Consider the following 16,098-nt stretch of genomic DNA (forward strand, 5'->3'; position numbering starts at 1 on the left):
AAGCAAGCAAACAAACAAACAAAACCAGAAGGGAAACCCTGCTAAAGCACACAGGCGTGCACAACATTTTCAATTTTTAAACTGGCAAGCATGCAGATATGCAAGCAACTATAAAACAGTATTCTACAATGCTCAAGATATCATTCTTACAGATGCTCAATGTATGTTCTGTCTACAGCATAGCATATCAAGCTCTCCAAGTACAACAATGCAAAAACACAACACAAGCTACTCTACCCACATTTATAAAAAATCAGTTTGGCTAGATTTATACTGCACTGTAAAAAATAAACAAAAAACAAACAAACAAACAAAAACAACCTATACAACTTTCTTCTAATTAAGCTGTCTTATTATTATTTTTTTTCTTCCTATACGGTCTTCAAGTTACTACCTCATATTGTTTAGAACAACTTCTGTGACCAATGTTAAACTACTTAAGGGTATGAAAATAACTTTATTTTCTAAAGCAAGACAAATAATGTAAATATACAGAAGTAGACATTAATAAAATACCAAGTGCTCAGCTACTATAAATCAATATAGTTCCTTTGGAGTATACAGAGTTATGCAAAACCACTCCAGTGGAAGACCTGATCCGGGGTTTAATTAAAGAACACATGAGACTACTCATATTTCTCTTGTAGGAGGCACCACAATATTGCACTGTCTGGAATAGCCTGACCCTCTGGCACTACAGAGTTACATATTAACAAGGAAGTGGTCTTGGGTGAAAGTTTGTGCTTACATTAACAGAACAGCATCACTAGACCCCTAAATCCTTTATTTTCTTTTAATTTCACCAGTCGCATTCTCAACTGATGTAAATCAGCACATTCTCATTTACGTCAGCTTTTGTAGGCGGATTTACATTAATCAATGGTTTGGTCCCATTATGATTTTATCTTCAAATTTTGTACATTTTCAGTTTGTTTCAGAAGACCCATCCAAGGGCAGCTTCCATATCCTACTAATTTGTTGCCAATATTTCATAATTTGTGATGAGATACTCATCTGCAGTACTAAACAACAACATACAGCAGTAACACAAAGCATTTAGAACAGGAAGAAAGCACTAGTACTAGTTGAGACTTAGAGAGAACTTTAAGCAAGCTTTAAGCAAGTCAGAGACAATCAAACTGCTTTATAGCAACATTCTATATTCATTTTCCCTTTTCAAATATGCTAAATATTCACAAAATTTAACTAACACATGCAACACACTTAGCAAACATATACCACACACCACATAATCTACTTCAGGTACTTACATCTTCCACTGTTGACTGTTGGCAAAGATAAAAATAATAGTAATAAAAAAATCAGCAGCCAAACCATTACCTCAGGTATACTATCACATATGAAAAACAGTTTTTCTATGAAAATCATTTTGAATTATCATGCCGATATCTACTATGTAAACATTTATATTTTGTGTATATATATATATGCATACATACACACAGATCAATTTAATACACTTTTCATACACAAATTTCTATTATGTTTATGTTCAGCTGTGAAAGACTGAAGATCAGCTAAAAATTTACTCTTTTTTCAAACATTATGGATGGGTTCAGCCGTCAACAGATCAAGAATACTTTGCTGTGCAGTGTTTCTAACTCAAATGTTTTACAGCGAAGACCAGGTTAGAAGTGTAGCACTCTAGGAAGATCATCATTGAGAATGGCTATTCAGGTAAGGTCTCTGAGCAACAAAGCCTACTTTGGTTTGAAATATACAGATTATAAAGAACAGTTTTCACTTCTTCATAAATATGATAACTGGTAAAAATGTTACATATTTATTTTGTCTTGTGTAAAGCTGTTTGGTTATCCCGATGTGTAAAGTTTTTCCTTCTGTGAATGCTACCCTGTACTTTTCACACGTTCTACTCAAACCTAGACCAGAAGGTAGGACAGACCTAGCAAACTATTCAACATTTAGGCTGGGTACTCAGGACTTGCAAAAGGTGTGTGACACTTCGGAGAACCAATCCTAAACCAGAAAAGTATGCAGTTCACTAAATAGTATTTTAATTGTCCTTTGAAATTACCATGCTACACATTTAACTTCTAAAAACAAGGTGATTTTAATGCACTTGAGAATAGTTTAAAGTAGAAATGTGACATTCTTAGCTTGGCTTTTCCCTCCAGTGTACATCAAAAACATAGAGACAAGCTCAATACATAATTCTGGTGGCAATTCTACAGGCTGCCGTGAAGAAATGGGCTAGTTATCCTTAGACAGGAAATAGTATAACTAACTGATTTATTTCCTTTTCTTACCAGAAGAGAGCCCTGTCAGAGGGGTCAAACTGAGCAACTGCAAGATTTACAGGTTTGCACATATTTATAAAGCCATTCTGGATGGCAGCAAAACAACAGCCAGAAAACCTAACCTCACTGAAATAGGTGCTCTGTGCCAGTTTGATATAAATCTGGTTTAAGAGCTTGCCTTTCTTACTACTGTATTAATATAGCCCTGGGTGCTACTACCATCTCACTCATGACTCACGTCACTTCATAACTAACCTTCTATAACTAAGCTAAGTTTTAAATATTTCAACACAATGTTACATACCAAATTTATCAACTCATGCAGTGACCCATGGCTTTACCAGCTTGTTACAATGGCCTGTTTGTTAATCAATGTGCACAGGAAAATTGAGAGCAAATATTTGCATTCCCTTAGGGTAGAACTGGGGTCAAAAGAACCAAAACCCCATTTATACACACCATCACCATCCTGTGATGTGAAAGAAAGGAATGTTCAAGGTTCAGTGATCAAAAGCAAATTAGAAAGATAAAAGTTACTTTTTCTAAAGCTATTACAACATAGGAAATATCTTACCTACTTCACAGAAACATGACTTCTTATAAACAGGCATTTTTATACACTTTAACTAAAGACGAAGAGTGAGATTCACAGAGGAGTTTTGTCAGTACAAAACCATTTTGGTTATCTTACACAGTAATAAACCTGGATAATCTACTTTTCCCTTGCCACTTTGCATTGCTAGATGGTACACTGGATAGTACAAAACAGCCTTGAGCAAGAGACTACTAGCCTTTCTTCTCGAATGAATACAAAGCACCACTCAAACTGCTGTTACCTGCCAGGATTTCCAAGTTTACATAAATAGGTCACAACATCACAGCTGTACACAAACTTCTCAGCCCACACAGAGAACAGGTGAACTGGAAATGAACTATGCCAGAAGGCACTTACATTGAGACTTCCAGATTACATGGCTTCCACAGAACTCGCAAAGTGTTTAAAGCCACTCTCTTCCAAAAGAAATATCTGGGGTCCCTGCGTTTACCTCCAAGGTAAACCACCCTCCTTTTCAGCCATGGTAGGTGAGCTGGAGGTTATATGCCCTGTGCATCTGGGGGATAAGTTTTGGCCCATCTATCTAAACTCCGGAAAGAAAAGTTTCATTCGGGATCTGTCATAGTTTTGGGGCATTGTACGATGTTGTCCTAGATGTTGTCCTAGATGTTGTCAGTTGTCCTAGATTAGTCAACTGCATGTCCTTATCTGCCCAGGCACTAAGCCTGTGCATTGTTCCAAAATATATCACGTTTGTGTTACTTTTGGATCCTAAGAACAGCATATTCTTCTTCTTAGTTGTATGATACTATACCCTACACTGCTTACAACACAGACAATGACGGGATCAATAATGCTTATTTTATCCAAGCAAAATAGATCCTGACATTTATTTCTGTCACTGACAATGTATTGTCAATTGTCAACATTTTTACCTCTCATGATTTGAGTATTTTCCCTTAATTCCTTACATATTTAAACTAAAAGGAAGTCTTTGACCTTCATGGTTGATTAAAAGGGCCTGAACCTGTGAACAGTGACAGCTGAAGAACAAAAAGCAACTCCAAAAAGATCAAATTTTTCAAAGGTAAAAGTTGTTAATGCTTCCAGTAAGAAACATCAACATGCAGCAAAATGTTTTTAATGAAACCAACATGCCTCATTAAAAGCTTCAGTGCTGGTATCTCTTCCCTTCCCTCCACCCTCATCACAGTAACCCTACAGAACGAGGCAGCCGTGCCAGCTGAGGAAGTGATGAACTTTCAAGTTCCATATCAAATGCAACACACACCATGAAATCTCCAGTGCCATGAACCAAGGCCTCTGCAAGTCTTTCTGTTGCTCCAAAATCCCCTAAAGCCAATCTGTAAGCAATCTGGTAATTAAAATACTCAGAATTATACAATTCAGGTATACAGAACTATACCAACAGTAATTTTATGAATCTGCAGGCCCAGTTAGAAAAAAAGGACACAGCTCTGTTTTAACTGGATGTCTGGTCATTTCTTCTCTGATTCCTCCTGGTATTAGATTATGAACACTCGGGAAGAGTATCTGTTTTGTATGATTGTTTTGCTAATTATGTTACCAGGATACTAAATACCAAACAATGCAATATAAAGTTTAACTATTAAAGATGCTGCTCAGGAGATTAAAGATATATATCATAATTATTTAATCTTTGCATTTTGATAGTCTTATTCCCCATACTCCTAATTATAGAACTCCTAATTATATACAGCATCAGAAAAATGAGAAGTACCTCACTCAGTGTCCTACCAGCAGCAGAAGAAATCAAGCTGTTCAGATGTGAACTTCCAAGAGGGTTTTTATACTGGCATAGAATTATAAAGTGGACCTTTATACACAGTTTGTTTCCAGGCGTGAATATTCTGTATACAGTAATTTTGGGTACCACAATTTGCATTTGTTTCTTTCTAACTAATAGGAAAAAACTTATTCCTGTGAGTGTAGATTGTTTTGGCATCAAACGGTTGTAGCTTTCACACACTGGGATCATTTCTAAGATATTTATTAGACAGCATTCTACTCGTTGGTGAGGTCACACATGGATTACTGTGTCCAGCTCTTGGCCTCCCAGTACAAGAGAGACACATGGATGTACTGGAAAGAGTCCAGTGGAGGGTCACCACAATGCTCAAGGGACTAGAGCACCTCTTCTTTAAGGAGAGGCTGAGAGAGTTGGGGCTGGAGTTCAGCCTGGAGAAGAGCAGGCTCTTATCAGGGGTATCTTATCAATGTCTATAAATACCTGAGGAGAGGGTGCGAGGAAGATGGAACCAGGCTTTTTTCTGTGGTGCCTGATGACAGAGCTACAGGCAGTGGGCACAAATTGCAGCACAGGAAGGTCCATCAAACATTGGGAAGCACTTTGCTGTATGGATGACTGAGCACTGGAATAGATTCTCCAGAGAGGCTGTGGAGTCTCCCTGGATATCTTCAAAAGGCATCTGGACATGTTCCTGGGCAACCTGCTCTAGGTGTCTGCTTGAGCAGGGGGTTGGACCAGATGGCCTCCAGAGGTCCTTTCCAACCTTAACCATTCTGTGATTTCCAGGCACTCTACCCTCAGAAAATTATATCCTGTACAGAGAAAATATGGATGAAAAGTTTCTCATTGACAGCTAAAAATTAAAATGAATCAAGAGACCACTCACTGAAAAACAGCCACTTTTTTCCCATGATTAGGAGTCTCAGATATGATAAATGTTAGGTTGGAAATAAACAATAATTACAAGTACTGAGATTTTTCATGAGAGCATACTTGGAAAAATATATGACTGTGTTAGAGACAAGGTATATCCAGCATTAATATATCACAATCATTTGGGAAGTCAAGACATTATAAACTTTAAAAATTCAATTTTTACAGATTCATACAATCATATAATTGCCCACAGATGAGTAGAGACTCCACTGTAGAAAGAAAAATGAACTTAACAGATACAGAAGAAATAATTGACCTAAGTGATACTACAAAAATTAACACATTTTAAAATGTGGAGGAACAGAGGGAAACAGAAGTGACAACTCCTCAAAATATTTTTATTGCAACTTCTCAGGTGCATTTTGAGGAAAATTCTAATGGCAAATTCCGACCTATCAAGTCTCAAGCATTGTATTTTCCATCTCACACTGCCCTGTCAAGGTGCCTGCCTCTTCAGCTGACACTGGACAATGCTATGGAGTCCTTCCTAATCCAGCATCCCACCAAGGATGGAGCATCTAACTGACCTAGACTGGGATCTGTTGATAAACTATGCCTGACCCATAAGATCCCATAGCTGATGTGCTGCAGCTTGAGACCATCAGCAGGAGGCACATTCTGCCAGTCACAATCTTGTTCTGCAGTCACACTTCATCAAAGGACCAGACACACACTGTGAAGTCCCCCAGCAGGCAAATGCACTCCACTGCATGTTCTAGCACATGACTGTGTCATCCAGCGTGTGATCAGCATGAGGGACTGACAGGCACTGAATCCAAAAAAGAAATGAAAAAGTTTCAAAATATTAAAGCACTTATTCAAATCCTTGTAATTATTAAGCTGTTTCACTACAGAGGGATGTTCTGGGGTTGCATACAGATGCAAATACTCAGGTCACAAATGCATGAAAGTTTTGAGGAATCGTTACTAATCCCCTGAAAAATCATTAGTGAGAATACTAATTTTTGTATTCTACAAATACTCCTCCAAATATGACCACATCTAAACCAACCTATAAAAGAAGAATCTGCAAACGAAATAGAATAACATCAAAACATGCTTATGTAAAACAGTGAAAAAAAGGATTGTATCACAGGAAAAAAGTGACCAAGAAACACCTACTAAGTTTCAGGCAATAAAATTGCAGAAGGATACCCAGGGTGATCATGCAAGAAACCTGGAGGTGGAACAGTGATGAGTTTCTCTGAACCCATAGATGAGGGCTGGGGGAGCAAAGTCCCACCCACTGTAAGCGAAGATCAGGTTCGAGACCACCTGATGGAACTTAACAAGTACGCGTCTATGGGGTCCTATGCCATGCATACCAGGGTCCTGAAGGAACTGGCTGATGTAGTTGCCAAGCCTCTCCATCATATTTGAAAAGTCCTGGAAGGGAAACATCACTCCCATTTTTAAAAAGGGTTGAAAGGAAGACCCAGAGAACTACAGATCAGTGAGCCTCGCCTCTGTGCCTGGGAAGATCATGGAACAGATCCTCCTGGAGGGGAGGAACTGGATGATCTGTAAGGTCCCTTCCAACCCAAGCCATACTGTGATTCTATGAAAGGTAGGATAACCTCTGGTGGGTGGTTGGCAGAGTGCCATCCTAGTGCATCCCTCACACCTGGGCCCCTGACACGCATCACTGAATCTGGCAGTCCAAGACCATACATATACACAGTCACTTGTAATGCTAAATGACAGCACTCCAAAGTGAACCCACCACTCAAAGAATGTGGTTAATGAGATCCTTCCTCAACTAGCCCAACACTTGCCTACAACCAACCAGCTCTTACAGTGCCAGTTTTCATACTCACTGCCTATACTTACTGCTCCCAATCAAAGGGCAATACTGTTATAAATACACTATCAATAGGCAAATGTGTTACAAAGTGTGGAGCATGATGTTTCCATAGCATTGTCCCAACTGCTTAAACATCATACAAAACGATGGTGAACCTGAGGAAAGGAGTCTACATCACCCTTGTTTCTCTATAATACAGATCCAGATCCAGATATGGCTTATGTAGAGTAATAAATATATGTAAAGTTTTCTTAAATACCTTTATAAAACTTTTTCTGGAATATAAATTGGTAAGAGAGATCCAAGTGCAATGACAATGAATCCTGAGCTGCACAAAAGATACTTGTGTCAGTGTTTACCACACAATCACCTTGTCCTATAAGCCCAGGAGAAAAAATGAAGTGCAAACAAAAAAAAAGTCAGTGTTGTTACTACCTAAGAAAATCTGTCTGCTATCAACCAAGGGCGAATCTATCTATATGGCCAGTAATGCAGCTTAACACAGGCCTACTATAAACTTAGGAAATCAAATCTGTTTCATAGAGACACTATTATCTTCATTTGTTCTTCCTGTTGAAAGAGACAGGTTCTTCGATATCAAAGTACATCAACTCTTCTTAGGTGTCTGCAATTCTTTACTTTTATAATAATGAATTGCAAAGATGATTTACTTCAGTATGTTCAAAAAACTGTTGGTCATAAGAAGTCAGACAAGGAAAGGAGGTTTCAGATGCACACACATTTGTCTCAAACACGGAACTTAAAACAAATAGTTGCCCATAGAATCTGCAAATCCAAAAGCCAAGTTTTATTCTTTAGCAGATTACCCACAAACCAGCCCCAAGGACAATTCATCTTTCTGAGTGCACAAGGAGAAACCATCTAGATTAGAGAGAGTGCCTAAAGAAATATTAATGTCCACTCTTCATACATTATAATTGGAAAATAATGTTCTGTACCTTTTACAAACAATTAAGCTTATAATAAGCAAATGGTAACTGTGTTGGTCCATCCTTCCTCAAGAGATTTGTTAAACTCCTCAAGCACATCATTTAACGTGTATTTATATTTGCAGATCACCTTCACTACAAAACAAATCTCTCTTTCAAAACATGAAGTTCAGTTGCCAAAAAACATGAAGGACAGATACATATCTGAACAATATTTTGTATCAAAGCTTTAGCTTGGGTTAGGATGAAATATTTTTACTACTTTCTCTATCAGTACTGTAACAATAAAAATTTTTGAGACATATTATTACAGCATTAGGGCTCTGACAGGGGCCAAGAGCCTGGCTGCCGTCTGCTGAGTGACACACAGTTTTCCCCTGCTCATGGGCCAAGTGTCTTCTTTCATCCTTACTGTTGTCTCTGGTTGAAAGAGGGAGTAGGGAGAAATCCAAACTTACTATCGCCACAATACCCTCCGGAAGTCTAAACTAAGATGGGATGTGACACTTCTGGGGGATTAGCTTGTTGCAGAAGCCATCAAATGGAAATTGAAAATCAGACTTTTTGTAGTAAGCTTGCTTCAGCCTTCCATGCAGACTAACTACCATTACGTGGTATAGTGCAAAAGATATGTTGTTGCTTGTCTGATAGGATAAACAGCAAAACAGAAAGTAAAGAGTACTACTACCTCAGTAAAAAACTTGAGACAGAGAAAAATTTGCTCATACAGACAGCCTGTCTCTCTTTACCACTGGTGCTCATTGCCTTATTTCTGATTTGTTCTTTTACTCCCTCTTCATTACCTGCAGCTCACCTTTCTGACTGTCACACACACTCCCATTCAAGCGAAGGTGCAGCACTGTGAAAATGAGCTGAGTGGCACGCACAGGTTCTGGTGTCACAGCAGCATGAGAACTAAGGGGTTTTACCTAAACCACTGCTGCTAATGCTAAGTGGAGTATAGTACAAATGGGCAAGGAAGTAGTCGATACACCTAACAGTGGATGAAGAACAGAAGACGTGGTTTTAAAATCTCACCAGCTCTAGCAGCATGCAATAGGGTATAAACTTGTGAAGACATACTTGACAGTTTCTCAAATGTTACTGAATCAAAGCTTATCTCAGAAATCCAGGAACTGAGAGCAGATGTTAAAGTGAAACTAAACAACTTGCAGACAGATGTTCTGAAATTAAAAGGATCTTGCAGCTTTTTCCTGTTCTAAACTCCTACCTTTCTTCTACACAGTTATCCATTTTCTCTTGAACTATTCGCTTCATCACATGCCCTAAGTATGACAGTCTTATGATGATTTGCAACAGCAAAGATGGTAATAAGGTTTCTAACTATCCTCGCAATCCAGTGACTGTTAAACAATATAAAGTATATAAAAATAACGTTGTTGTTGTTTTTTTCAAAACCTACAGCATGCCATCTCCTTTCCTGCCCTGGGTATGGCTCAAAAGTCTGCTGAAGTCAATGACCACTGAACTAGACATTCCCATGAAGAGAATCTATTGGAGCTCTTGCTGCTTAGAAACATAATAAAAGTTAATTACCATTTTCATGTGCTTTGCTCCTATCAAAGCACACCATTTACAGTAAGATGACAGAATAGCCCTCCCTCATTCCGTACTGATGCTGGTTTATACACAAAACTTGACAGAAAAGGACTATAAGTTCAAGTCCACAGCTGGCATAGATTAGTGAATAAAAATAACTATTTTTCCATCAGCTGAACATTTGACTTAGATACTTCAGTCATTTGCCAGCTTTAGACTGGTAAAGAATTAGATTTTAAGGCACTGGATTAAATAAATATATAATTGATACTATAAATACTATCAGATAATGACATGTTTTCATTGAAGACCGCATTGAAGCCTGATTCACATCAGTAGAGCGAATGAGGTCTTTTTAAATATTTTTGAAGACACAACTCTTATCAATGATTGAGCCTCACTACTGGTGGGGGATACATAATACACTCTTTCCACCTCATTTTATTTTGACCAAAGACAGCCCATGAAGTCTGCTGATGATATCATAATGAGGCATTTTGTGGTATAGACTCTCTATAAATCTATCTGCTTAGACAGAATAAAATGTGCTTTATCAAGCTATTTCAGCACTGACCCATCTTACAGACAATCACATCTATTTGCATGTTCCACTTTTCACATTAAATAGATGGATAGTGCTTAACGAATTATTGTGTGACATCATTTGTTCATTGATGTATTGTAACAACAAACCTACATCAAAAACTTCTTGACCAAACTTTCCCCAAAGCTCCTCTTGTCATTTGTAAAGGACATACCAAAAAAAAAAAAAAAGGCACTTACTTAGTAGCTATAAGCTGTACATTCTTGTTACCACCAAATGTGTCAGGTAAGGCAAAGGCAGAATCATGGTATTTCAGAAGCTCCAGCTAAAAATGAAACAGGGCATAACAGAGAGAACTAATACTGCTCTCATCAGGGGCAGAACCCATTCCTAAATGTTAAATCTCACCACCTTACAGGAACAGACACTAAGGGATTTCGTTAGATAAGCTCCTGGAAGCCTTGAGACAGAGAAGATTCCTTAATTTTTTGTTGGTGGTGGTGCTTGTTTTTTTCCTCAGGAACACTTTCCTAGAAGACCAGACTCACAGTTACAGATGTCAGTAGAAAAACCTATTTCTGATAGAGTACTTACTCTGTTTTGTCACTCCATGACAAAAGTGAGAAGAGAGCTTAGTAAATTATCACTCTGTATTTCCCATCTATTCTTCTTTCTGAATATAGGTCACTGTATTTACACCATATCCCGAACAAGAATTCCTTCTTTTTAATTCTAGTTTGACACACATTTTCTAGTTATATGCAAATTTAAAGTAAGTGAGATGCTGCCTTCAAAGAACAACATTAAAGTACTTGCAAAAGCAGATGTCAAACATTTAGCAGTTTAACTAATAACCTACAGCTGCATACAAATACACAATGTACAGTGGCTGCATGTTTTTATTCCTTTTGCCTCTCTCTTCACTAACCAGAATTGGAAGTAGATATTTGTTATACTGGAGGAAAACCTACACTGAGAAACACTCATCAGGTAGGAAATGCCAAAGTAAGTGTGCTTCATACAACCAGAATTCATCTGCTTGTACATAAGCATAAAGATACCATCCTTAATTGTTAACCATGTATTTTCCAAATACTAATCCTGTGGCATCTATTTAACCCTTCCAGATCATTGGTGAACAGTACTATGCACATACAGAGAAATGACTGTCATCACCACTAGGCCAGGCTCAGTGTGATTCCAAAACTCGGTCTAGGGCAAGCCAGCACTAATAGCTTCAAGACCATCTTCTCCAATGGGGAACAACAATGGCAAAAAATAAAAATAAAATAAAATAAAATAAAAATAAAATAAAATAAAATAAAATAAAATAAAATAAAATAAAATAAAATAAAATAAAATAAAAAATAAAATAAAATAAAATAAAATAAAATAAAATAAAATAAAATAAAATAAAATAAAATAAAATAAAATAAAATAAAATAAAATAAAATAAAATAAAATAAAATAAAATAAAATCTGTGATTGCTTACCCTTGAGGTCATGTTCAGAGAAAGACCAGTTTCTTGTGAGAGCTGAGTGGCTGCCAGGTGAGAAAGGTGGGAGGCAACCCTGAGGAGCATGCTTTAAGAGCAGTTACTGTTGTCTCAAGGCTCAGTCTAACTGCAGCACTACTGAGATCATGTGAATAGCCCATGGTCCATAGCCCTGGTAAATTCTATCACATCTGAAAAAATGTTTGGGGGAAAAAATGGAAAAAGGAAGAAAGGAAGAAAGGAAGGAAGGAAGGAAGGAAGGAGGGAAGGAAGGAAGGAAGGAAGAAAAAGAAAGAAAGAAAGAAAGAAAGAAAGAAAGAAAGAAAGAAAGAAAGAAAGAAAGAAAGAAAGAAAGAAAGAAAGAAAGAAAGAAAGAAAGAAAGAAAGAAAGAAAGAAAGAAAGAAAGAAAGAAAGAAAGAAAGAAAGAAAGAAAAAGAAAGAAGGAAAGAAAGAAAAGTGGAGCTAATGAAGGAAAGCTGGTTAATACTTCAGCACCACCACAATGAGACCAGGAATTGTCCTGGCAAATATCACACCCTGATTTTAGCCTGGAGCTGTCTGTGAGTGCATTAGTGAGCCTGCCCCCACCCTCTTAGCCCACCAGAACACTATGACTCAGATCTGACCCACAAATTTCTCTGTATAATGAGATAAAAATCTGTAGACCAGTACTATGTTTTATTTCATTTTTAGGACTACTCAAATAAATCAATTACATAAATTAAACTTAACATGGAGAGCTCAACTCCTCACAGAGACCATGGAGATTGCAAATATTAGTCAAACAGGAGGAAAAATATCTGATGTAACAGATGGCTTATACTGGTTTACTTCAAAGCCCTGAGATAGCCAAAAGTGTTCAGAATACAACAAGCACTGAATACAGAAGTAACAGAAGCCTCTCTTACCAAACATGCAACTGTAAATAATGGAAACTACTTCTACAACCTCTTCTCTAAGTGAAAAGAATTTCTATTATATTCAGAATCTCTGTATATGTGTATACATATAATGTATGTATAATAAAATAATCCTCAGAGTCTGTTAAGGATTTGCAGCAAAATCAACAGATTTAAAACTAGCCTTAAAGTAGCAAGCCTTGTGGTTATCCTGATAAGTGGTAATATCAGAAATTGATTAATATTCTTTCATGACGACAACTACCTGCTCACCAACAGGCATTTGGAATTAGTCACACTGTACACTATTAATGGGAGTTGCACAAATTAGTGAATGCAACCCAGCACATTTTCAGAGATAATTTGAAGCGATTATCTCAGGTTATCTTTTTCTTGTCCTGAATATATACGAATCATTTTATTTTTCCTAGATACCTAGATAGATACTGTTTTTTTTAGATAGATAAATTTTTAGTATTGGTTAGCATTTAGTGTTGTTTAGTATTTAGTTCTGTTAGATAGATATATTTTCTTTTTCCTAGATACATATCACCTGGATAATGTTTTAGCATAAAGTATGGTACTATCCACACATTCAGATGTTCAAAAAAAAAAATAGCACAGACTGGTCATACATCCAAAGGTTGGGGTTTCTTTAGGTTCAGAGCTATCTTTTGTGTTGAAGATTCAGATAAATGCAGTATAGTTATTGTACAAAACTTTTCCCACTGAAAAAAATAAATATGATCTGTTACTAAAATCACAATTGAAAGTGATATGAATTACTTGATTCTGTCTGTCCACCTTGTAGTATCATGAGTAAATAGTTTCAGCAAAATTCACAAAGTTTGATCAAAGGAGACTCAAGGCTGGAAAAAGAAAATGCTGTAGGTCAAAAATTGAATTTATGGATAAAGGATATCAGAAAGGCAGTGCATATGTGTAAATACGTTGCTAATTCTTAGAGGCACCTCAGCAACAGAGCATAACCCTAATGCTGACTCATCAGTGTTGAATTAGTCTTTCCTATTTTTGAAAATTGTTCTATTTCCTTTAGGGGAAAAAAAAAAAGGAGACATGACGAACTACACAAAAACAACAGAGCTCTCTCTACAATGCTCTTGTCAATTGCATAAATAACTAGAAATTATTTAGAGTAAATTTATACAGCACTTGTAGTAAATCAAATCTCTGACTTCCTGTTGAATTTGATCTTCCTGTTGACTGTGCCCATTTGAACAATTGAACAAACAAATAAACAAACAAACACAGGTTACAAAGTCATTATCATTTATAAAATGCATGTGTCATATTTCACAGCCTCTGAATAGAAAGAGTCAGAGTATCACAGGAAATGTCATTATGGCAATAAGCCCTCCATTTTGAGAGTCTTCTTTTACAAGGTGTCCTACTGTCTGAAGACACCCGCTACACAAAACATTAAATTGCTAGAAACATGGCATGAGAGCACAAGGCAGAAGAAATGGAAAAATTTGTGAGCTGATGCTTCTTGTCAGGCAGAAGCTGAAATTCAAATGTTTGTTTGGGAATCATTGCTATTCATATATAGAATTTAAAAAGTAAAAATAAGGCAGAGTCATGTGTCTCAAAACCCCAAACCCACTGAGTTTTTTGAAACCTGCAGTTGTGTCATTAGGTCATAGTGTAATGCCATTAATACAAAACTGTTGAGGTTGGAAGATCATGGACTAGAACTAGTTAGAAATTTGCAACTGACACTGGCAGTGACTGGAAGAAGCATTTCAACTAAGTGTGATTTTTCAATCAAAAATGACTCTTCTCTAGAGAAAATATTGTATTTTGAATAAAATTTCCTGGTCCAAACCCTCCAAAGTTCTAATTCCAATAATCTTGTCTGAATGAAAAAAAAACATTTATGATCAGTGACAACACTATGAATTTTTCTTTGCTGAAAGTTTATGAGTGGATGTGGCAATTCAGAAAGCAGAATGGAAGACAATCAGTTCATTATGTTCAGAGCAATCAGAGTAATAGTCACTGAAATACTATAACCAGAATGCTAGATAATTGTATTATTTCTGAACATAATAAGTATATATTAAAAAAAAAAAAGGTGTAAATGCAGGCATGCCACTAATACTAACCGCAGGGTTATTTCTTAAATATTTCAGATATCCTACCTCATTGTTGACTTCAGCAGGTTTTTTCTTTGTTTCTCCTATGTCCAAATAGCTGTGGAAGGACAACACTATTGATTATCTACAGAAGCATCTAATTTACACAGTACAAATATTTTTACTTTTTTTTTTTTCACACTGAAGCTCTTAAAATTTATCATGCCTCATTATAACACAAATGGTAACTAACTCAAGATTTTAAAGGAGTGTTAATATAAATCTACAAGGTAGCGGTTATAAGAAGAATAAAAAGTTGGTAAACTAAAACCTGAAGATGATACTAAAAATACAGACCTGGTGGGCATCCGTCCTGTCATTAAAACATGTCCAACAAAAATAAATCACTGCACAAAATGCAGAAGATGCTAAGAAAATTTCCATTCAGTAACAAGCAAAACTTTCATCTCTGGGCCATTACAAAAGATGGGGGAGAGAGAACCATCTAACTTCACATCACTTGTGATTAGTACAGACGGTCAGAAACCTAGCTGTCAGAATTCTTTCTGACATAATACTGACATAATACTGCTCATATAATACTGTGAGGTGGGTCAATAAACCTCAGCATGATATCAGTTTATCAGGGTTTTCAAAGTCATCATCTTGCCTCTTAGTTTCTCACCCTAAGTCTGATATACTTAAAGCCTCCCTCCATATCCAAGTTTAACCAGGACATTGGCTAGTTTAAGAGGATCTGTACCACTTGTGTTTCAACATGACTTGGACACACCTGAAAACTGTATATCCTGTTTTACTACGGTTGTGATGCAAGAATAGAATATTCACAATTATTTTAAGAATAAACAAAATACAAGACTGGACAAGAAAACAAAATATATCTGTTTGAACATTACTGCACTCCATTAGGGTACATATTCCCACAAAAACACTGCATTAACGCAAAAGTGACAATTAAAACACACCGTGATGGACTAGGTGTATGTTGCCTTTCCAAAGAAAAGGAATTAAGTAAGCCTTCAAGCATGAGTAACCCTGAAACTGGCCAACAAACAGGTACCCAGACCACACTAACTCCATTTCCTTGTCAGAACTCTAAAAGCTTTGCGAGCTGGTCTTCTCATGAATTCAGCTTGCAGAAGCTGCAGGCACATCGAGCTGTTT

The 16,098-nt window shown here is 36.8% G+C and overlaps 1 protein-coding gene across 4 annotated transcripts in view; it reads right to left on the bottom strand.

Moving 5' to 3' along the window:
• Nucleotides 1-16,098, bottom strand: part of DCDC2 (doublecortin domain containing 2) — a 66,853-nt gene that overhangs the window by 47,033 nt on the left and 3,722 nt on the right. For all 4 annotated transcript variants that reach the window (XM_080578160.1, XM_080578159.1, XM_080578158.1 and 1 more), the window contains exon 2: nt 14,980-15,031. In XM_080578160.1, the coding sequence (XP_080434286.1) occupies nt 14,980-15,031 (52 nt within the window). The remainder of the gene's footprint in view (nt 1-14,979; nt 15,032-16,098) is intronic.

The sequence above is a fragment of the Anser brachyrhynchus genome (assembly GCF_964034855.1).
Source record: "Anser brachyrhynchus genome assembly, chromosome: 2".
Classification (NCBI taxonomy): Eukaryota; Metazoa; Chordata; class Aves; order Anseriformes; family Anatidae; genus Anser; species Anser brachyrhynchus.